Consider the following 25,191-nt stretch of genomic DNA (forward strand, 5'->3'; position numbering starts at 1 on the left):
CTGGTATGTTCAAGTCATTATAAATCTGTTTCTTTCATGTTCTTTTCATGGTGTTCTTCTGATATGTTAAGAATTTAACGTCCTCTTTGTTGCATACAGTTTTCATCCGTTTTCCACACCTCAGTTTGTTCATTCTGACTTTATAAATTTTATATTATACTCCTGCCTCTTTTTAATGTCTTTATTTTGCTCGCTGTATTTCAGACTTGTGTTACTCATCCATCTTATCATTCTCACCTCTGTTTTTTCCAGCAACTGTTTATGCCTTTTCATTGTCTGTGCTTCATATCTGTGCAGCATCACAGGACAGTTTATCATTTTTATCCTTTGGACTTTTATTTTAATAGAAGTTTCTTGTCACACATTACATGAGACAGTTCCTTTCAATAAAAAAAAAAGCTTCAGTCTTTAATATGTCATCCTCTATTTGTGTCTCATTGACATATAAGCACTGAAGCAAAAAAAAAGAGTACTGGCAAAAAGTATGCACAGTCTGTGGAATTTAATTTAACGGATGCTTCTAAAAATTAAGAAAGGTTTGTGTGAACTTAAATATGTTATTAGCTTTAGGTGTTTGGCATGTAATGGTGTGCCTACTGTAACAGTTAATACCAACATATTGATGGGTGCTGCATTTAGACTTGAGAAAATTCATTTCTTTCCGTGGTAAAATCACAATTCATGAGAAGTTTGTATATCTTAATCAATATTCTGTTTATATGCTTCCTGTATATACAGGGTTGTGAAGTTGTATAAAAATTCTTCCAACACTCCTGCTCTAGAACGCTTAAAATAAAACTCCAGCTGAAACTTCAGCATTATTGTATTTTCAAACCACCACTTTTATAGGAGGCATTTTTATTCTGATTGTTTGATGATTATTACCGTGTATATTCACGTTTAAGTTCTTCCATGGATAAGTTGGGACTTGATTTTACAGTATAATTTCCGGTATTTTTATAATTTTGGTCGTATAAGTCAAATGCGGAAAACTCATGCTATTGGTCCAAGAGATTTTGATATACTAGCGCCCACCTGAAAGAGTAACCACAGAGCACACTGCCATTTTTACTATGTATTGTGCCTACGTCACCACAATACCCAGACTATTCCAAAGCGATGTTTGCACTCTTTAGTATTTGTTGCATCTCACACCCTCATATAACTTTATCGTAAGAGCATCCCTTATCTACGATGGAGCATTCGATTAAGAGAAAAAAATGAAGTTGATTTTAAATTAAAAATAGTTGAAGTGGTGAAAGAAATGTAACTGCGCTGTTTCAACAAAATTCGATGTATCTGAGAAACTGGTGCAAGATTGGAGGAAGATGTTTAAAAAAATGTGTTGTATTTTTTAATGGGCATATAAGTCGGAATCTGATTTCATGATTGATTTTTTTCGGATTTCAAGACCCGACTTATACAGTAAATATATAGTAAAGCAAATCATGACACACACCATTGTGTCATTTAGTATGCAGTGAACGAGGGTGCTAGCAAATAAAGTTGTGTGTTAGAGGTGTGGGATCCCACAGGACTCATTGTAAAAGTTGTAAGTGTGGGATTGTTCCTCACATGAGAATGAAACAATTGGATATTAGCTTTGAGAGGTATAAGGTAACAAATTGGCAATAATATGCAATAAAACTCAGTCAAACATTTAAGGCTTTAAAATGAACAAAATTACTTTAAAAAGTATTGTTTACATGTTAAAATCCATTCACAATGCCATTTTATATATTATCTTACTTCTGCTGCATCATGAACAGTGCTTACATGGCTAATGTCTTTCCTGTATTTCCACTTTATTTCAGTTACTTTACCTTTTTGCCATGCTGAAGCTTTATGCAACCAAATTCACCAGGCCTATCGTGGTGGTTCAGCCATAAACTGCCATATCCATCAGTATTACTATCTTCACATTGTCATCACTATGGCTTGATTCAACTTATAGTTCAGCTTTAGTTTGTTCTAAGACTGGCTTTACATTTTTTGTGTCCACTATGTTGTGTGTTGAAGGCTCTGCCCCACTCATGAATATTGATGAGTTACCATACAATGGCAAAATGCATGGAAATATTCTTAATTTTTTTGCAGTATGATGTTATTTTATCCACTAGATGCAGCTTCATACCGTACAGCTTAATCTGAGAGATACTCAGACTTAACCATATTTACATAGAATTCTAAGCCTGAGAAAAAAGCTAAAGTTCAGCACCATGTTATGTTGAGCTTGTTTGTAAAAACATTTGTCTACTAATTTTGTAGCTGCTAAAGGCTTTGTGCAGACTGCTTAATACTTAATTAACACAACTGAGAAATATGGCAGATTTGATATCAGCAAATGAATAATACTTCTAAATGTAATGCAAGCCAAAAAAATGTATAGTTCATTCTCTGAAACTCCAGATGTAGATGTTTCTGTATAAGGCACACTGTAATATGTATTTGATGCTTTTGTGTTCATCAAGAACACTGCCTTACTTTATATGATAAAACATCCAATATTTCACCAACAAAGCACCCATATCTCACAAATTATATCTTATTTAATGTACTCGCCCAGTAATATCACCTTGCATTATGTTCTGTGTGTGAGTATATGCGCAAACTGGTATTGATATTTAGTAGCTGTTAGACCACAGAATGAATTGTTAGAGGTGAGTTAGCACTAATTGATAAATAGCAAGTTAAATTACATTGTGTACATTAGAGGTGTCACTGTGATTTTCATTCCTGGGTATGATGTTAAACTGCATCTGCCTTGCAAATGGTCCTCCAGCTTGTAGGGAAAACTTGGGGGTTGGTGACAGTGTTGGCACTCAGCCAGAGTAAAAGAGTTCACACAGCTCCAAAGTGAAGGACAGGACTCCTTTCTGCTCTCTGTAGTAGTAGCTCTGCTGAAGTTACCCATAGGAAAGCTGCTAGCATTATGAAGGGTATGGGGAAAGCCCTTGGGAACCTCATCCCCGGAAGAGTCAAAACTGCCGGAAAGCCAATGGGGTCAGGCCTGTTGGGGATCAGAACTGGTGTGGTGCTGAGATATTGCCCACTGCACAGCACCACTCGGGTCCCAATTTGATGTTGCCCCAGAACGAGGCACATTACCTGCATGAGTGAGCATCAGTGACAGCATTACGGCCATGTGGCGTGTTTCCCTGAGGGTGATCCAGCTCGTAAGATCCTCATTGTTGGGGACCCGAGTGGCTGGACCAGGCCAAGGGGTTGCCCACATAACACCTGGCTGTGGCAGATGGAGGGTCATTTCCAGAGGGTGGGACTGGACCGCGTGTCTGCCTGGGGGGTTGCCAACTGGGATCCCGCGTTGTTTCGTCGTATAGTGGGTGTGGCAACGCACTGTAACAGTGCATGCTCCCCAACTTGACTTGACGTGATTCGGGTAGGCTTGTGGGACCTCTTGTCTCTCCAGCATGCTGATCATCTTCCTCTTCTGCCAGAGGAGCTTCGTAAACTCCTTATTTCAGTGGTGGCACTCTCTGAGGGGTGCAGACCTGGGACTGGCCAAATCTCTGTAGGTGTAGGTGGGTACACCTTTTATTGGTCTGGTTGCTCTGCTGGCTCAGGGAGTAGCTGTTGCTGTGGCAGATCAGCTCCTTGCAATGGTGTCCAATTTCACTCCTTTCAATGAGTGTATTATGAGACTCAGATTAAGGCACTCACTGGGTACTTTGTCTGTTGACTCAGTGTTTGCTGCAACTGCGGTGAGTGGTGTCTCTGTGAGGGAGTCATTTTATTTCGCAGCTTCACTTGTTGGTTGATGGGTGCCCACGAGGTGACACTCCTCTGGTCATGGCTAATTTGAATGTGACCACTGGCACTGATAGGGCTGGCTATGAGGATTGTATTGATGCCCATGGGCTAGGCGACTGTGGTGAGTGGCTCCATGTTCCTTTACTTTGCAAAAGGTCAGGGGCTGTGGATTGCTGGATCCTAGTTCCAGCACCATGAGCCACATCATTGGACTGGTGGTGCAGTGAAGTAGATTGATCACATCCTCCTGGCCAGACACCAGAGGCTCTTACAAAACTTCAGGGTCTACAGAAGTGCCCAGTTTGTGAATTCTGACAACTTGTTATTGCTACTCTGAAGATCCAGCTTAGGTCTAGTAGTCTACCACCTACTAGGAGATTGAGGCTGGACCTGGCCAGACTCTAAGATCAGGTTTGTTTCTAATGAGTTTGGCTTCAGTTTGTGTTAGGAACTTACAGACTTGGACGTGACTGCTGATTTTAATTTGATGTGGGAGACCTTCCGTGACAAGTCCCTGAAGGTTGCTGAGGGTTGTGTTTGTGTTACCAGTGTGCACAGAAGGAGGTATTTCACCTCATAGGCCTCCCTGGATATCATCCAGAGGAGATGAAGTGCATGGCTTGATGGTAACTCCGGTTTGTACAGGGAACTCAGAAGGACAGCTGCGATGGCTGTAAAGGCTTTTGTTAGAGGAATCTGTGAGCAGGTGACACACCATCTATGGTCTAGTGACTCATGTCCTGCTTGCAGAGGTATCAAAGCATTACATACATCCAAATCTGTTCCTCTGAGAGTTGTAGTTGGCAGCTGATTGAACGGTCTTTACGGATGACACTGCATCTGTGACCTACTGGTCTGGCTATTTTGAGCAGCTGTTTAAAGATGATCCTCCGGCTAGGATATTGGACATCGCTGGGCCATGTTTCTTAAGGATGATCCTCTAATTAGCTGTGAACCACCCAGTCTCATTGAGATTGCACAGGTGGTGAACCAGCTAAAGGTAGGGAAGGCTGCAGGGATCTGTGGTATCCAAAATGAACTTTTCCAGGCTGGAGGTAAGACTGTCACCCTTGCATTGAAAGCAATCTTGCGGAGTCAATAGAGGCTGTGATCGGGGCTCTTGAGAGACTGAGTATGAGTGTCTGAGCTTGCGAGTGTCCTGGATAAAAAACAAGATCCAGGCCTTTAATGACCTCTTGGGCACAGCCATCAGCAGTGTTTCTGTCTGCTGAGACGTTGTCAAACTTGTTGAGAGGTTTACTTAACTTGGCAGTGACATTCATGTCTCTGGTGACTCTCCCTATGAAGTGAATAGATGAACTGGGAGAGCATGCGGGGTCATGAGTTCGCAGGAAAAGTGTGTGTGGTGCTACCGATATCTTTGCAAAATTATGAAGGTCAAAGTCTTTAGATTCTTGGTGCTTCCTGTTTTGCTACATGGTTGCGAGACATTAACAATATCCAGTCACCTGAGGTGAAGACGAAACTCCTTCAGTACTGTGTCTCATCGGAGAATCCTTGGGTACTGTTGGTTTGACTTTGTGTTGAACAAGCGGTTGCTCATGGAGTCCAGAATAAGGTACATTTCCTGTATTGTGAGGGAATGTCAGTTACATTATGGCTATATGGCACGATTCCCTGGAGGTAATCCAGCTGACAGGATCCTCATTGCTGAGAACCTGAGCAGTTAGACCAGACAAAGGGGACACCTACGTAATGCCTGTGGCAGATAGATGGTCATTTCCAGGGAGTGGGACTGGACCGCATGTCTACCTGGGGGGTTGCCAGTCAAGAACCTGACCCATGTCATCATGTGGTAGGTGCGGCAACGTGCTTCACCAGTACATGCTCCCCAATTTGAGTTAAAATGTGTTGTTTTTATCTTCATGTAATTTTGCTATAGATATTCAGAACTGGAGTGTAAAATAGTCTTGGATTCTTGTGCTGGAAAAATCTTTAAAAGTCCTGGGACCTCATGTATAAATGGTGCATACGCACAAAAATGTTACGTACAAACGTTTCCACGCTCAAATCATGATGTATAAAGCCTAAACATGGCATAAAGCCATGCACATTTCCACTGTAGCTCATACCCCCTAAGTCCTCTGCTCGGTTTTTCAGACTGGTGGCACCCAGCGTCAAAGCAGTGCTACTGTTCCTGTGTGGTTTGCCTTTCTTTTTTAAATCCACATCCCTGATGCAGCTTTATCTATTGACTGAAATTAACCATATATTGTTTATTAGTTTAATGCATCTGATTATAATTAATCTGTAACAATATAATAGTCCACAGAATGGTCAAACTATTCTAAATACAATAGCTGCTTTGGCGTTGTGACTCTCACTGCACCTTCTTTTTCTTATTTCAGCTGTTCCCGTTAGGGGTTGCCACAGCGGATCACCTTTTTTCATATTACTCTCACTGCACCACTCAGAGTATTTATATCACTGTATCTGAGTGGGGAATCACAGCTGTACAGCAGTTGACTGGAAAGATAATTATCGGTATACAGCATCAAGCACACGCTGCATCAGCCATGCTGTCTAGTGAACTGCTGTCATACGGCAAATGCTTCAGAACCTTTCCTCATGGTTGAGAAACAGCTTCATCCCAAGAACTATAAACGCATTCAATCAGTCCATCAAGTCCTCCTTGTAGAACTGTTTGTACTTACAAGTACAATTACCTCACTGTAAACTTGCGATACAGTTATAATATTGCACAACCTGAGCCACTTTGTGAAGCGCGTATTTACATATGATGACGATATCATTTTTAAGATGAAATGCAGCAAAATAAACTTAATTTAAATAATCTATATTGTTAATAAATAAACATGTGAGGACACAGTGTTGCAGTGCTAGTAAGGAGCTGGCGCTCTGTTCACAGATTGTTCCTGCCTCACGCTGTATTCTTGCTGGGACTGGTGCGACACTGGATGGATAGAATAATTTAACAAGTACTACGAAGATATTTCAATGTTCCTTAAAAGTTTTGAACAATCTGCATTCTAAGCTTACAGATTGCTTAACATCTATTACAGAGCTGATTGTGTGGCGATTGGGTATTTGGAGAAAGAAAAGCAAGGACAGGAATTGGGGGTTAGTATGTTTGAAAGAGACAGTATTGCTGCAATTAGTTATTTCGTTGAAGATAGCACACGGCACAGCAAGCATCTTGCTTGAGGCATGAACAATCACTAAGCCACCATGTTCCCATGTTTAATAACATGCTTTAATGCCTGTCACCATGAAAATGATATCAAGTGCACATCTCAGTATTTTAATCATTCAGAGAGCTGTAATATCACGAGTGTAATGGATCCTGTGTCCTGTCGGAGGAAGAGAAATACAGTTTAAGAAGCATGTAGTGATTCACACACACAGAGCACATAGAAGATCAAAAATAAAACAAAGCATTTAATATGCTACTATATTACGATGGCATTTGAGAAACTAATAAATTAAACAATTTTAAGATGAAGTTTATGATGTTTTACTTTAATGACAAAATAAACTACATGATTAAAGTGGAAATTTAGAGATTAAAGTTGACATTTCATGCTTTTTTCCCCACTGTGTGCCTATTTTGTTTTGTCTGTACCCTAATAAGCTTTCATATGACACTCAGACGGTGGGCTATGACTCGCCTTTTCAGGGAGACTTTGATATCTGACAAGTTCTTTTTTATTTCGGGCACTGTGCGACTTTGTGAACTTGAGCTTTCGAGTTTCTCTGGCACTCTGTCACTCGATCAGCTTCCTTTTGTTGTTTATATCACTGTTTAAACCAACAAATAGTACGTTTTTCCTTGCCTCCACTTGGTATTCGCTGAAATTCTTATATTTTCCCCCGTGCTTTTCCCATTGTCTTTTCACAGAACGCTGAGCTTAAGGGCTGTTTATGTTGACTTGCATATTCAAAGAGGCGTAATTCTGGGAGGAGTTGGGGCGGGACAGCAGGTTACTTTTCACGATCACAGGGATTTATGTAGTGGAAGAACGTGAAAGTTGGCGAACGCATAGATTTATGCATCTGGACATTTCGGCTTTTGTGCTTACACCATGTTATAGTGCAAACTCTACACACACCGTTATGCATGAGGCCCCTGGAGTATAGAAAATGTTGTGCTGAGAAGAAACCAATGAAGGTAGTTTGAAAACAAGTTGGGAAAAGCAGTGGGTGACTGGGTGAAGAGGTACACCAGGCCATAGGTAGAGGGGAATGGGCCTAAGAAAAGATGGTTGGATGTGGTGTCAGATAATGTGAAAAGAATGTATAAGACTGTGGAGAGTAGATGGAAACATTTGAGGGCATCTGGCAAATCTGGGTTAGTACGGTAGATGATGATGATGGTGACGGTGGTACTGCTTTAAAAAAAAAAGTAAAACTTTTCATTCATTCATTCATTATCCAAACAACTTTTGACACATTTTAAATTTTTTGTCAGATACAATTTCTGAAATAATTACTGCACTATAATTGCTTTTTGTTAAAGAAGAACATTAGATCTTAATGAAAGTAAGTGATCAGTTACATTTCTGTTTTGTGTCACTTTCGGAACAGGAAAGCAAAAATACAGTTGATATTTTTGTGAAAAACTGGTATTTGACCAGTAGCATTTCCATAATATTGTTGTGCTCTTGAATACTAATATTAGATTTTTTTTCTTAAAGCCTCACACAAAAATAGAAACAATGATAGTAGCCAGTCTGAAGACCAAGTTTCTTTGGCCAGCACAACAGGAGTGAGTGAGAGGTAAGACTGTTATATTATATTTTGATCATTAAGCAAAACAGTTATGACAATTGCATTTTTCACATTTGCAACTTTTTGATATCTAAGCATTTACTTATTTTTTTTATTTTCTGAAATAAGAAATTGCTATAGTATATAATTAATATGGCATCATCCATCCATTTTCTAACCCGCTGAATCCGAATACAGGGTCACGGGGGTCTGCTGGAGCCAATCCCAGCCAGCACAGGGCACAAGGCAGGAACCAATCCTGGGCAGGGTGCCAACCCACCGCAGGACACACACAAACACACCCACACACCAAGCACACACTAGGGCCAATTTAGAATCACCAATCCACCTAACCTGCATGTCTTTGGACGGTGGGAGGAAACCGGAGCGCCCGGAGGAAACCCACGCAGACATGGGGAGAACATGCAGACTCCACGCAGGGAGGACCCGGGAAGCGAACCCGGGTCTCCTAACTGCGAGGCAGCAGCGCTACCACTGCGCCACCGTGCCGCCCAATATGGCATAATGTTTGAGGAAAATTAATCTAACACAGAAGATACTGATTCAGTTCTATACAGCAGTCGTCAAGACTGTTCTAAGCTCATCTATTACAGTATGGTTTGGATCAGCAATTATACATGACAAAAACTGGACACAACGAATAGTCAGGTCTACTGAAAAGATCACTAGCACCAGTTATGAAGCGAGCAGGGAAAATCATCTCCAGCCTCTCAAAACCAGGCCACAACCTCTCTGAACTTCTCCCATCTGCCAGGCAATATAGACGTTCTTTACCAAAAAAAGCAGATATAAGAGCAGTTTCTTTCCCCAGACTGTCAAGCTCAGAAACAATTATTACAATTGTCCTTGTTCAGTCTGGGCACCTCCTGTTTCAGTATCTTACAATATTAATGCATATAGTACATGCTTAATTCAGTATTTATTACAGTATTTCTTGTAGTGCCTTGTATTTATTTTAGGTGTGTCTGTCATGTAACTTTACTGGGGGGGTGTGGGGGGAGATTAAAATTCCTTATATATCATTCATCATTCTTGGCTAATAAATATGATTCAGATTCTGAAAATGCCAAAGGAACACCTTTGCCTTTAACAGCATCCAGTATATTCTGACACAGTTATTTATCCTGTAAAGATTTGTCATATATAATAATGATGATCATAATGAAGTTTGTTAAAATATTCTTTACATTTTTATATCTTAGTGTAGTCTGATTTTTTATAGTAGAACTTGCTCAGATAAAAACCTGTTTTACACATGTGATGTAGGAAACTCTCAGATTAACCATCTTGGGTAACCCAGTAATTTTTGAACATAAATCTCCCATTCAAGGTAATAAAGTAGGTACCCTAAAACAGTGGTTCAGGATGAATCTGTGCAATGTTTCATTGTCATTTCAAAACATTGACGATATGTGATATCAGTGCCTATGTGGGGGGGTTGGAGAAATGCTTGTGGGATTATAAACAAATTAGATCCTCTACCCACGTACCACAGAAGGTGTCTACACACTTTTGTGGGAAGGGGCATTTTTGTTCAGGACTCAGGAGTTATATATACTGTCACATAGAGACTAGTGCTGTTCCGTATTCTGTAACGTTATTAAGATGATTCAAAGGTGAGTCATCCCAAGTTTATTTAAATGAGTACAAATCAGAATGCTGTATTGGCACCAAACTCTAAAATTAGACCTACCTCAGCATAAAATTGACCTAAATAACTGTCTACCAACAGGAAACAGTAGAGGTTACGAATTAGTTGTACTCGCTGAAATACATCACCCCTCAGTTGTTCTGTTTCTGCCATCTTCTGAACAATTAAAAGGATTTGACATGTCTCATAGAAGAAATTGTACTTCAATTGTACTATCATGGCTTGGCCATAGCATAGATATCACCTTTTCTTATCATATGTGCAGATGACATGTCACAGGAAGTGCATAACATGGAGCATTGGTTGGTATTTTGAATGTGCAGCGTACGATGTACTGTATATGGAGGTGGACAATGGCAATGGCTTTTCAAAAAATGTAAGGCAGTGCTTTGACTTAAAAAATATATGGTGTAATTGGTTTATTTCAGATGTGTAATCTTTTGTACACAGAACAATGTCATTCCTATTGGCTTGTAAGACCAAAAAAGCACCACCATGCTGCAACTTTACCTATCAAGCACCTGAATCATGCTGCCTAGATTATGTAAAATATAACATCATCAGGATAGGCTCCAGCTGCCCTGCACCTCTGCTCTTGGTAAGCAAATTCGAAAAATGGATGGATAACTGAAAAATATTGTAATGCCACTGACGTTACATTTTTCGGGAGATCAGTCATCCACAGTTTGCTCTGTCATTCCATCATGCAAATGAGCAGCTTCAGGGGACCCTTTAAAGAGGGCAAAACTGCCAAAGTCATGAAAGAATTACAACTTGAGTGGCAATAGCAAGCAATCATTTTAAGGATACTGAGTTGCCTAAAAGAGCATTGTAAAGAGGAAGAAACTATGGCCACTCTGCGCCTTCAATCACTGCAGCAGCACAGAGCTACAAATATGTATGCGCTCTTCCAATCCCAACTATTAGTTGTATTCATTAGTTGTCAGTTATAATCATCAAAATTAAAAGAAATAAACATTTGAAATACATCAGTCTGTGTTTAATGAATGAATCTAATATACAAGTTTCACTTTTTGAATGGAATTACTGAAATAAATCAACTTTGTCATGATATTCTAATTTAATGACCGGCACCTGTATGCGTGACAAGCTAATGAGGATACCTTCCCTTAGTTTACAGCCACGGCACACTCCTGCTAAGCTAACATATGACATGCCTCCTGCTACGAATATAGGTGCCTTACAACTTTTCTTTTGAGGTAAGCAAGATTTAAAAAAAAAAATAATAATAAAGCTGTTTATCATATATAATATACAATCACTAAAATCGGAAGGAGGTGTGCTTCAGCTCACTGCTTATCTTGCTGCCAGTCAACCTCTCAGCCCCAGAGATATGATTTTTATATACAGTAGCCCTCAGCTGTAGCATATACAGTAGTTTTACCATGAAAACTCTTTTATTGCTACTATTATAATTTACATTATTGAATGTGTGTGTCCAGGGGTTAATTGCTGTCTCTGTTCTATAAACATCTCCAGACAATTAGACAGTAAGCATTCTATCAAAGCATGATCAAAACAATACTTAAAGGGCCTTTCAAGATTTAGAAAACGCATCAGACCTTGTGAATTAGTAATAAATAATAATAATAATAACAATTAATTACTGTTTACAAGACATTTCTATCTTCTTGATGGAAGAAAAAAGTGTGAACCATCTGTACAGATCAAAAACAAAAAAGACATGCCAACTGCATAAAGTGCATCTTCAAAAAAAATGCTGCATTTCATTGCCAGTCAGTGCCACAAAGACTGGAACACTTCAAGTGCATTTTTTTTTCCTTCTTAACTTTTTGATAATGTTTCGTCATTTGTTGGTTGCAGCTGAGAGACTGCTTATCTCTGCAGCTCCACCACTGCTTATCTCACTGCTTCTATTCAGAATGAATCAATTTATGGCTGACATCACTGCCACAGGTATGTGATAAACAAAAGGCATACGGCTTTTGTGGTCTGTAGCCGCTGGTTCTGGCAATTCTAGAAATTATTTCCCTAATGTTTTCCTGTGATCCTTGACTGTAAGTTACGAATGCCCTTAAGTTGGATGGCTGTAAATTGGTGCATGACTGTATTAAATGTAAAAACATCTGACATGAATTGTCTTGATTCCAGTATATATAAAAAAAGCTGAAATTTCTATACAATCATATAAACATTTGATATCCACTGTGGATTTAGTGTATGATATACTTAAAATAAAATGCTAGATAACATTAAGTAAAAACATAGCTGAACCCATACAATGTATTCCATTTAATTTTGGGAGACCAAGAGATGAACATCTTTCTATTATAATATAACTGTGTTAATGGCAGGCAAAGAATGGCCAGGAGCTGATATATAAGCAATCATAGATAAAAAATAGTGAGGGTCAAAAAATACAAGCGGAATAAAGAAATTGAGCAATCAGGTTCAAGGGGCAAAACAGTGTTGTAAAACATAGAAACAGTCAAAGAAACAAACATAGCACTAGGGTTTACTTAGAAGCAACTAAAACGGAAGAAGATAAAAGTGTTTTTGTATCCACAGGAATAATTCACTATGTGAGTGCAGGCCTATTTATAGAAACTTGCCGTGATGTTACAAGCACTGCAACCAGAGTCACATGATCATAGCAGACCGAGCCACGTAAATTCTGGAAAATACAATGGTAATAAAAATTATTTTTTTATTGCGCAGAAATATATAAAACAGCCCAACAGATTTAGAATTTGGAAACATCATAACTCCAGATAACTCAAAAATATACTGGAATACTGTCAACCCATCATCACAGGTTTTACTGGTACTGTAAGCGTGTTATTGTTTGCTATAGTTTTGAAGGAAATGAAAGACTGAATGTTGCGTGAATGTAGATTCTTTTTTTCTGACAAACCTCATATAATCAGCAAGTCCAAGGCCAATTTTTATAGTGGTACAGAGGTATATATTGCTTATTGTAAAATAAAGCTGTTCCTTTGTTTGCTTCTTTAACATTGTTTCTAGATTATGGCACGATGAAATCGGGGGCATCCGACAGGCTGAATTTACCCAGAAGCCATTGCACATCTTCTGTTGTACTGAACTGTCATAATTCTGAAAATAGTATCGGTCGGCTACAGCCCTATGAATGTTAAACTTCTTAATAATATTTGTAGCTATTGTTACATGAACATCAAGCTACTTGGAGATGGTCTATAATTTTCTTCCTGATCTCCTCATACAACTCCCTCCTTTGCTTTCTCTGGTCCTTGTTCAGTGTGGGACACACAATGATACCAAACATCAGAGTGACTACTTTTCTCCATTTAAATAAACTGTATGACTGATTGTATGATTGGAGATGTGTTATACTAAGTAAAGAAAACAGCTAGTTTGAAAAATCACTGTAATCCAATTATTTGTGATCTTTTTTAGGGGCACCAACAGAAGTGCCCAAGCCATTTTAAAATAGCTTTGTAGAATAAGCAATACTTGATCTCTTTTCATACTTGCTTTACTTTACTTGATGACATATCAAAGGCAGGCAGGTATACACGGGAAAAAGTACTTTTCATTTAATCACTTTTTATGAAGCATACAGCAATTTTTCAATGAGCTGGAAGGGTACCAACAAATCTGTCCACACCCACACTCATTCCTTCCATATATGCTAAATGCAAATGATGAGTTTCAAATGATCTTGTGGTTTGAGTATATTATTTTGTAATAATTATTGGATTAATTGCTATCTATAATCGTTATAACCATTTTGGCATCTTTATTTTACTGCTTACACTTAACTCTGCTGTTCCCCTTGTTTTAAACTTACATTTCTCGGTTTCATCAGTTTGATTCACCTTGTAGGACTTAACATTTGAATGTGATCTCTAGAAAATTTAACCATCATATGACTGTACCTAAATAAATAAATAATTTGTATTGTGCTGCAGGGAGCACGTCAGCATATTGGTTAGCACTGCTGCTTCATGAATCTTGCATCCTGGTTTTGAGTCCTATGCCTGATCATTTTCACATAGAGTTTGCATGTTTTTCTTGTGTTTAAGCCAGTTTTCCTCTGGATACTCCCCTCATCTTCCCAAATCACCAAAGATTTGTAGACCAGGCTAACTGACAAATTCTTGTGAGTGGGCTTTGTGATGGACTGGTGCTCTGTCCAGGGCTTTGTCCTGACTTCTGCTTAGTTCCACTGGGATGTGCTTTGGTCACTAAAACCATGAATTAGATTAAAGGTTTTTGAGAATTTATGTTTTGCTTGTGTATTCTGGTATTCTGAAATCAATACAATTGAATGCAAAATAATAAGATGATGCTTCATGTTATTATTGTGTTTAAAAAAAACACACTGTGCCTTTTAAAGTTAAAATTTTTCAGTGCTTTTGAGCGATTTACATTTTAGGTGAATGATACGTACATAGGCTTTTGTTTCATTCATGTATACTGTTGTGATATTTTATTATATATAAAATTACCCAGTTCTTACAGGTTGCTTAGAATTAGGACAGATTTTCAGTTACATTCAGTTAACAGTTTAAGCAAATGGAAATTACCACTCAAATACATAGACTAAATCAAATCAAGTAGCAGTTATATCATGTATTTATCATATCATTATCAATTTGGGAGAGACGAAAAATTTTTAATGAACTTGAATGAATTTTAATGAAGACATTGGAGATTTAAATTATTTTGTTTTATTTATTTTGATTCTTTGTTGGACAACTGCTAGTTTGGTATAACTCTGTAGATGTATTGGGGAGTATGTGCTAGTCAGAGTTGTTCTGGGTTCCTATACTTTTATCTTTAGAGTCTTCATGGTCCATGGTTTGTGTTTAAAGCCATTTGCCTTGTGTCATGTGATACATGGTTCCTTTTTTTTTTTTTTTGTTTAGAAAGGTTTTTTTTTCTGTCTAAAGGTAACTATTTATGCACACACATATACACTTACAAAAACTAAAGGCTTTATATTGTCTATGGCTTTCTTTAAATTTTTAAATGTCAAAATTAGCTATTCTTTGAGTGTTTAAAATTTTTACTGTTTTGTATTTCTGCTCACTTTTTTATATTTTAACTGTATCTTATATTTATTTTGAATGCAGTATTCTGCAATGTAATTATTATTTTTAATACACTGTTCACAGTATTTTTGACACATTAGCTGTTTTGCAAAAATTTGGGACACTGTATAAAGTTTTAATAAAAATTAAATTTGATAATTTACAAATCATTTAAAGTTAGATTTCAATAAAAATAGAACAAAGACACCATATCAAATGCCCTTTTTATACCCAGTTGTGTTACTGACCTGTTGACAATTAACCTTATTAATTGTGACATGTTTCAGCAGGTGTTTTTTTTATTTTTTTAAGCATTATACAATGTTTCTATTCCTTTATTGCCCCCTCAAAACTTTTTTGAAACATGTTGTTGGCATTAAATATAAAATGAACATATATTTTTGAAGAAACAATATAATTTGTCAGTTTCAAAATCGACTATTGTCTTTGTACAATTCTATCAATCTATCTATCTTCAATTAAATATAGAATTTACATAATTTGCAAAGTAGTGCTTTCTGTTTGTATTTACATTTTACACAGTATCCCAACTTTTTTGGAAACAGGGTTGTAGTATTTTACAGTGTATTACTTTAGAGTAGCTGCCTGAAATAGTCTTTTATGTTGGGTAGTTTCTGCCTAAATGCATCCTGTTACTTTATTTTTCTTTATTATGTTTATACTCACTAAAAACAACTTAACTAACGAGCTGTGATAGTGCTTATAAGTCTAGAATTACATTAACTTATTACCTAGAGTTTTCCTCCACCTCTCATTGCTTCACTATAAAGTAAAGAATCTAACTGACTCATTGCCTCTGTGCCCTGTTAGAAAGGCTGAATCAGGAACTGGAAATAATGATGTTTTGTTTTTTGTCTCAGACTGCAAAAAGTAAAAAAAATAAACCTATTTTTAGTTGCCGATTGGTTTTACTGTGTAGAAGTTAGCTCTTGACAAATGACATAGCATGGCTCTGAAGAGAAATAGCACAAAGAAATCTCTATTATGCATTCTGTGGAGTGGGTAATAAATTTCACAGTCATCTGTAAAATGATTTTGAACATTGACTTTAACGTCTTGGTGTGATTATGCACAGTAGATTAGCTTTTAGCCCTAACATAGTTTTTGAAAGTAAATAGAACAACAAAGAGCAAAAACAGATCTGAATCTGAATTGTATCTGAAGTTTTTTCTGAATCAATAAGTCTTAAATATTTTTTGAAATTATGTCATTATGTTATTTTCTTATTAGGTCCTCTGTTTATTAGTTGTCTTGTTTCTTTTCTTATCTTGACAAGTCAGAAATCTATCTTGGCATTTGAATGAGTTTTATAAGGCATTTACAACAACAACAACAACATTTATTTATATAGCACATTTTCATACAAAAAATGTAGCTCAAAGTGCTTTACAAAATGAAGAATAGGAAAATAAAAGACACAGTAAGAAAATAAAATAAGTCAACATTAATTAACATAGAATAAGTAAGATCCGATGGCCAGGGTGGACAGAAAAAACAAAAAAAAAATTCCAGACGGCTGGAGAAAAAAAAATAAAATCTGCAGGGATTCCAGACCATGAGACTGCCCAGTCCCCTCTGGGCAATCTACCTAACATAAATGAAACAGTCCTCTTTGTAGTTAGGGTTTTCATGGAAGGACCTGATGATGATGGTCACGTAGACTTCTTGCTTTCAGTCCATCAATGTTGGAGCATCATGATGCTTTTAGTAGGTGGTGGTGGCGCAGGCCGCCACCACAAACAAACCAGAAAAAAAAACAGAAGAGAGAGTAGGGGTTAGTACGGATTTTAGAGCCACTATGAATAGTTATTATGATGAATTGAACATACAGAGTATCAGGATTAAGTTAAAGTGAAGTTATGAGAAAGCCATGTTAAAGTAATGTGTTTTCAGCAGTGTTTTAAAGTGCTCCACTTTATTAGCCTGGCAAATTCCTATTGGCAGGCTATTCCAGATTTTAGGTTCATAACAGCAGAAGGCCGCCTCACCACTTCTTTTAAGTTTAGCTTTTGGAATTGTAAGGAGACACTCATTTGAGGATCTAAGGTTACGATTTGGAATATAAGGTGTCAGACATTCCGATATATAAGATGGAGCGAGATTATTTAAGGCTTTATAAACCATAAGCAGAATTTTAAAGTCAATTCTGAAAGACACAGGTAACCAGTGTAGTGACATCAAAACTGGAGAAATGTGTTCGGATTTTTTTCCTAGTTAGGATTCTAGCAGCTGCATTCTGCACTCGTTGCAAACGATTTATGTCTTTTTTGGGTAGTCCTGAGAGGAGTGCATTACAGTAATCTAGTCGACTGAAAACAAAAGCGTGAATTAATTTCTCAGCATTTTTCAATGATATAAGAGGTCTAACTTTTGCTATGTTTCTTAAGTGAAAAAATGCTGTCCTAGTGGTCTGATGAATATGCGATTTAAAATTCAGGTTACAGTCAACAGTTACCCCTAACTTTTAATCCTAATGCATCAAGTTTATTTCTGATAACCTCATTGAATCCATTATTGCCAATCACTAAAATTTCAGTTTTCTCTTTATTTAATTTGAGAAAATTACTATTCATCCATCCAGAAATACCAGTAAGACATTGTGTTAGTGAATCGAAAGAGTCGGTGTCATCAGGTGCTATTGATAAGTACAGCTGTGTGTCATCAGCATAGCTGTGGTAGCTCATGTTGTAACCTGAGATAATCTGACCTAATGGAAGCATATAGATTGAAAAGAGCAGCGGACCCAGGATAGAGCCTTGTGGAACACCATATAGAATATCATGTGTCTTTGAGTTGTAATTACAACAACTAACAAAGAATTTTCTCCCTGCCAGGTAGGATTCAAACCAATTTAAGACACTGGCAGAGAGGCCCACCCATTGACTAAGGCGATTTCTAAGAATATTGTGATCAATGGTGTCAAATGCGGCACTCAGATCTAGGAGGATGAGAACAGATAAATGGCATCTGTTTGCATTTACCCACAAGTCATTTACTACTTTAACGAGTGCAGTTTCTGTGCTGTGATTTGTTCTGAAACTTGACTGAAATTTATCAAGAATAGCATGTTTATTGAGGTGGTCATTTAACTGCAAAATGACTGCCTTCTCTAGAATTTTACTTAAGAAGGGCAGGTTAGAGATGTGTCTAAAATTTTCAAAGGCAGAGTGGTCAAGATTATTTTTCTTGAGCAGGGGTTTAACTACAGCAGTTTTAAGACAGTCTGGGAAGACCCCCGCATTTAATGACAAATTTACAATGTCAAGAATATTATCAATTAGCATGCCTGATACTTCTTTGAAAAACCTTGTTGGTATTGGGTCAAGGACGCAGGTGGAGGGTTTCAGTTGAGAGATTATTCTATGTAAATCAGGCAAATCTATCCTGGTGAAAGAATTTAATTTGTTTATTTTAGAAAATTTCAATTTTAGAAAAATTGATATTGTTGCAAGAGCTTTTGGGATAGTAGTCTAATAACAACATTTATTAATTTTAGCTTCCATTGAATTAATTTGCCTTAATATTTGAAATTTGTATCCCTGATTGTTCCTAAATAATTTACTTTAAATGTAGATATAAACAGTGAGTCTTAACTTTAACTTGGTGTAATTGTGTGCATGGTATGGAATGGCATATATGCAGAACTGGATTCCACTTTGCACCTCATGCTACTGGGATAAGCTCTGGTCCCACATGACTCTGAATTGGATGAGGTAAATTTTAAAACACTTCAATAATTGGCTTTGTTTTCCCAGAGGTTTAATCTAAACCTCATTGCGTTGCTAAACATGCATAATCCGGTTTTCAGGGACACAGTAGCTAGTGCATATTCAGGAAGTTATCAATCACAAGACAGGAATAAACCTGGGATGAAGTGATAGTTTACTGTAATACACACATACTAACCACTCACAACAGATTAATTTAGAATTGTTTATTACTTTAACATTCAGAGAAGAAGGCAATTCAAGATCATACTGGGGAAATTCAATCCAAATATTTCTTAAAAAAAACACATTTTTTTCACTTAATAATTAAAGTAAAAGCTTCTAGATTCTTCTACAGTTTCAGTGAATTCTTGATACTTTCAGATTCACTTAAACTGTAAGAAAGTATGTTTAAATAGGATTGTGTATCTTAATTAAAACCAGAAAGTTTCCACTAATTTAAGAATCTGTGACGTGAAAGCAAGAAATTGGTCTGGGACCAGATTTATGAAGCTGAGACTGGAAAGTCAGATTCAAGTAAATGTTGTTTGAACACACAAGAGCAAAATCTTAATGAACCATTTCTGGAGAGCTATATGGGTCCTTGCTAAATTATTTAGAAAAGTCTTATTTCATTTTCAAACCTGCTTAAACCAATTTAGTGTCGTGGGTTGCAAAAGCATATTTCTCAACTGCACTGGACTGAGTTCTGTTCCATCACTTGGCCCACTCAGCCAGGGACCAGTTTTGGAAACTCCAGATAACCTAACCTGCATATGTTTAGAGATGTGAAAATAAAACATCAGTACCCAGAAGAAATGTGTAAAATTCTACTCTGACTATGTTCTGGCATTCAGATGTATGACAGTGGATCCATGAGGAAGCAGTACTGCAAACTATGCCACTGTGCAGCCATCTTACAAAAGTAAAGTATATTTTTTGTCTGATTCTACTTTTATTGCAAATTTGCTAAACGAAATGTACAGACCCACTTAAATACTGTGTCTAGCTTAGCTGTACTGGAGACTGAGATATACTGACGTGCTGATGTCATCCTTGCAAAAGGAAGAGATCTGCTTGAGAGTTTTTGTGTTTTCTGTGGTGTGAGATTTAATAAAAAAAATACATTTTGCTCCTAAAAGCTTAGGGCTTTGGTTGCAACTAAGGAGCAATGCAGGAATTTTAAAAGCTTTTTTCCCCCTTTAGAAGGGTTTTTTGCTCTTCCTTTTGCACACACAGAAGCAAAAGCAGCTGAAACTTTAGGGAACTTTTGGAAAAGTTACTTGTACTCGTTATTTGTATTCAAACAAGTGTCAGCGAGTCAGGGTAGTAAGAAACTGTAGCTGAAACCATCATCTCTGTAAGTAAATAACCAGCACTGTAGTAAGTAATAGAAACAACGATTCCTTAGTGGGGAAAAAAAGTCAGTAGCAGTAAAAAGAGGGGCTTTGCAGCATGTAGGCTGGTGGCTAGCATTAAGGTGCCGATCTGGCACAAGCAGTTGTAGGAGCAGGCAGGACAGTAAGAAATGAATTAGCAGTGGATATTCAGTAAGCAAGTTTTTCTAGATTTAACAGTTCTTAGGAGTCAGGAAAGTTGAGCAGTTAAGAGGGTGACATTCATGTGAAGGATTATAAATGGTGCATGTGGAGAGTTGTTAAGTAAGGAATAAGAGGAGTATAAAATAACTATCAGTTCTTTAATCTATTTTTTATGTAAGATATTTAAGTTAAATCATTTCATTTTAATTAAAAAAAACTTTAAAAACAAGCAGTTTTAGTAAATTTAAAGTCAAATTTTAATAAGAGGCCAGTGCATTTCAAGACCTGTTGGATGTTGGGCTTTTAGTGAATGGCTTGGAGAAGCCAGTCTTCTATGAGGGCTACATCTGCAGTCGTTGCCAGCTGATCCAGCACCTCAAGCTTAGGGTCACTGAAATGAAGGAGTAGTTGGCTGGTCTATGTTGTAGTAGAGAATTGATGGACCTGGCCCAGGTCTCATTTAGAGAGAGAGTGTGCACCCCTAAGGTGGTGTGGGAGGAAATTCCAGACCAGACAGGTAGATATAGGTTGGTCATAGTATTAAGGTGCAAGGTAAAGGGTGCCACTATCCAGAGGCATTAACCCCAGAATTGGAAGTGTTGAACCTTTTTCAGATCCTTGTGGAGCTGGACAGTATCTCTGAAGATTCTGAGGTAGTACACAGAATTGAGGAGTTCCAGTGGGCCACCTCAAAGCCAATTCCCATAAAGAGAGAGGTAGTGATAGTTGGGCACTCATTTACTAGGAAGATTGAAGTGCAGGTTTGGTCCAGAGACATAGAGACTTTCATGGCGTGTTGCCTTCTGGCTTGCACAGGTGGGAGACCTCCCTGGAAATGTTGATAGGCTCTTGGCCAGAGTGGGGGCAGATCCAGTGGCCATTGCCATGTTGGAACATGTAACCCAAATTTAAAGAGTTAGGTGCCAGGCTGAGGAGCAGAACTGACAAGGACCAAAGTTCTGTCTGTGCCACACACCAATCCAGGTAAGACTGAGGACATTAGAAGGCTTAACGCGTGGCTCAAGTCTTGGTGTGTGTTTTGGAGCATTAGGACTCCTTTTGAAACTCCTTATATAAAAAGGGTGACCAGGTAGATCCAAGCAACTATAGGCCAATAAGCTTAATGCATGCATCACAGGTAAATTAATGGAAGGAAATATTAAGGATAAGATTGAACAATACATAGCAAGGACAGGAGTTTTTCTACATAGTCAGTCCCCCGATCCTCAGAGGGGGAGGTCATGTTTTAGCAACATACTGGAATTCTATGAGGAATTAACAAAAGGATGTAATCAAAGAGAAGTGTATAACATTATTTATCTTGACTTTCAAAAGGCATTGGATAAGGTGCCACATGAGACGTTGGCCATCAAACTAAAAGAACTGGGAGTTGTTGTTTGTAGATGGGTACAATATTGGCTCAGACACAGAAAACAGAGGGCTATGGTGTGAGGAACCCTATCAGAATTGGCTGACGTTAAGAGTGGTGTTCTACAGCAGTCAGTGCTAGGGCTATTGCTATGTTTAATATGTATAAATAATTTAGATAAGAATATAAGTAACAAGCTGGCTAAGTTTGCAGATGATACAATGTAGGTGGATTGGCAGATAATCTAGTATCCATTGAATCATTACAGAGAGATTTGGAAAGGATTCAACAGATTTGTGGCAGATAAAAATTAATATAAGTAAATGTAATGTATTTCATATAGGAAGTAAAAATGTTAGGTTTGAAAACATAGGCTGAGGTCTGAAAATTGAAAGCACACCTTATGAGATATATTGAGGAGTCGTAGTGAACTTGACACTATCAAGAAGAATGACTTGGCCTATTCCAGAGCTGTGGGGGATGGATTATGAGGAAAGATTACAAGAGTGCCTTTTCAGTTTAAGCAAAAGAAGATTAAGAGGAGACATGATTGAAGTGTTTAAATTATGAAGAGAATTAGTATAGTGGATTGAGACTGTTACTTTCAAATGAGTTCAGCAAGAACACAGGGACACAGTTAGAAATTTATTAAGGGTAAATTTTGCACAAACATTAGGATGTTTTTCTTCACACAGAGAACCATAAATACATGGAATAAATTGCAAAGTAGTGTTGTAAACAGTAGATCTTCAGGGACCTTCAGAACTCGACTTGATGTTATTTTGGAAGAATTAAGTGGATAGGTCTGGTGATTTTTGTTGGTCTAAACGGCCTGTTCTTGTCTAGATTAATCTAATGTTCTAATATAAAATAGATTTTTTATGATCAGTTTGTGGATTATTAAAATGAAATTGATGTATGAAAGAAAACATTTGGAGATGCAGTACATTGTATGCTAGCATATGTATAATAACACAGCAAAAAATAACCTCAAGTGATATTTACCAAACCATCATTTTGTGTTATATATATATATATATATATATATATAATATATACACAGTCATATGAAAAGCTTGTAAACCCCTCTTAATTCTTTGAATTTTTATTTATCATTGGCTGAGCTTTCAAAATAGCAACTTCCTTTTAATATATGACATGCCTTATGGAAACAGTAGTATTTCAGCAGTGACATTAAGTTTATTGGATTAACAAAAAATATGCAATATGCATTATAACAAAATTGGATAGGTGTGTAAATTTGGGCACCCCAACAGATATTACATAAATACTTGGTTGAGCCTCCTTTAGCAAATATAACAGCCTCTAGATGCCTCCTATAGCCTTTGATGAGTGTCTGGATTCTGGATGGAAGTATTTTTAACCATTCTTCCATACAAAATCTCTCCAGTTCAGTTAAATTTGATGGCTGCCTAGCATGGACAGCCTGCTTCAAATCATCCCATAGATTTTCGATGATCTTCAAGTCAGGGGACTGTGGTGGCCATTCCAGGTGGTTTAAGAATGTTAGGTTATTTATTAGGCAGCAGCAGCTGATGGAGCAAAGAAGAGGTAAAAAAAAAAACTGTACTTGTTTCACATTGTATCACCGTTTAAGAGGGGGTTTCGGAGGAGTGACTGCATCACCTTGGGGTGCATTCTCTCCCCTCTTCACAACATGAGCAGCAGAGATGCGAAGCGGCTGGCGCGTAGCACATGCTTGGGGGGTTTGGCAAACAAAGCGAGTGGGGGTAACCCCCCTAGTATATGTATATATTTATATACATCCATTTAATTATTATGTACACTGTATTAATTGCCATGTAGTGTAAAAAAAAAATATTTAACCCACTTATGTAATGTTTCAGTAGTGCATACTTACACAGACATGAATAAATGTTTCTTTTGAGTATGTTTCTTGAATTTTATTGATGATTTTAAAATGTTTCTGTATAACATATTCAGTCTTTATTCTTTTATATCATTATTTGGAAAGTGAACTGTAATTTGCACAGTAATTTAAAAATGCCTTATTTATAGCTTCAGTTTCATTAATTCTTTTTTTAAAAGTTTTTTTTTCGATAAAGAGTGGTAGGGGGCCAGAATAATTTCTGGCAGCAATGAATGCAGGACAGGAAGCTGCCCTAGGCATAAATAAGTCCATTTCAGAGCACAAATGCACACTTTCCTCCATTCACTTATGGTGAGGCAATTTATACAGGAGATGTCAGTCAACATAACCCATTCATTTTGGGGATTTAAGAGTAAACTGAAATACTTGATGAAGATGCACTTAAAGATGGTGAATCTTTCACAGAGAGGGCTATACCTTGGATTTTAAACCATTTTCTAGCTTGAGGTGAATGTGATGGTTTGACACCCAGTGCTGCTGAAAATAGGAACCATGCAACCCTGAATTGAATTAAGTTGGTTTAAGAATGTTTGGTTATTTATTAAGTAACATAATAATCATATTGTTTGTAACATTTGTTTCTGTAATAGTTATGGTAAAAGGTAATTGAACGTAATATTTTGGAACTAAATAGGCTGTAATATGGCAGTACTTAATGATAATATACTGTATATCTTCATTTTAATACTGATAGGTTATAGGTTTAATGCTAATTATGTTTGTTTATTTTGAATATGAAGTTCTGTATCAAACCATAAAAAATAAGCATAGTGTATAGAACCTGATCGTTTGGTTTCGGTTCTTGACTTTGTTTTATTTTGAGAGGAAAAAATAAATGATTCCTTTCCTGGAACATTTACAATTTCTTTTCTTTAGAGCAGGGTGTAGTGCTACTACATGGAACGTGAGTCTTAGTAGAGTTTATTTTAAGAATACTGGCTGATTAGCTAAAAGTTTCCATTCCTACTATATATAACACTGCCATTTGCTTAAATCCTGGGTGAATGGTGAAGCTGTTAGATGTGACTTAAGTCAGAAAGAAATTTCATAATTAACCTCTTGTGTGACACATTGTTCATATTCTGTTAAGATGCTGTTTATAACTGTAAACTGTAAGTACTTTAAATGAAAATAGTGCTGTTTATTTATCATCATTGCCACTAATTAGATATCATATCTTGAACTCACAGGCACTTAACAGAAGATTACAGAACTGGACCAGTCATTAATGGTGAGAGGTCTGTAGATGAAGAACTGAGTACTGGACATAGGCAAAGTCAGAAATATCCTACCAAGGTCCTTTCTGAACAAAACAATATACCCCTTAAAGGCAAGTACTATATGTTTATGAGGTTTTGAGAATAAAATCAGTAACTGTTCTGGTTCAGTGCA

The 25,191-nt window shown here is 37.2% G+C and overlaps 1 protein-coding gene across 3 annotated transcripts in view; it reads left to right on the forward strand.

Moving 5' to 3' along the window:
- Positions 1–25,191, forward strand: part of wwp2 (WW domain containing E3 ubiquitin protein ligase 2) — a 198,091-nt gene that overhangs the window by 60,295 nt on the left and 112,605 nt on the right. For all 3 annotated transcript variants that reach the window (XM_039763421.1, XM_039763422.1, XM_039763423.1), the window contains exons 6-7: positions 8,448–8,529; positions 24,990–25,129. In XM_039763421.1, the coding sequence (XP_039619355.1) occupies positions 8,448–8,529; positions 24,990–25,129 (222 nt within the window). The remainder of the gene's footprint in view (positions 1–8,447; positions 8,530–24,989; positions 25,130–25,191) is intronic.

This window comes from Polypterus senegalus, chromosome 9 (genome assembly GCF_016835505.1).
Source record: "Polypterus senegalus isolate Bchr_013 chromosome 9, ASM1683550v1, whole genome shotgun sequence".
NCBI classification, from domain to species: domain Eukaryota; kingdom Metazoa; phylum Chordata; class Cladistia; order Polypteriformes; family Polypteridae; genus Polypterus; species Polypterus senegalus.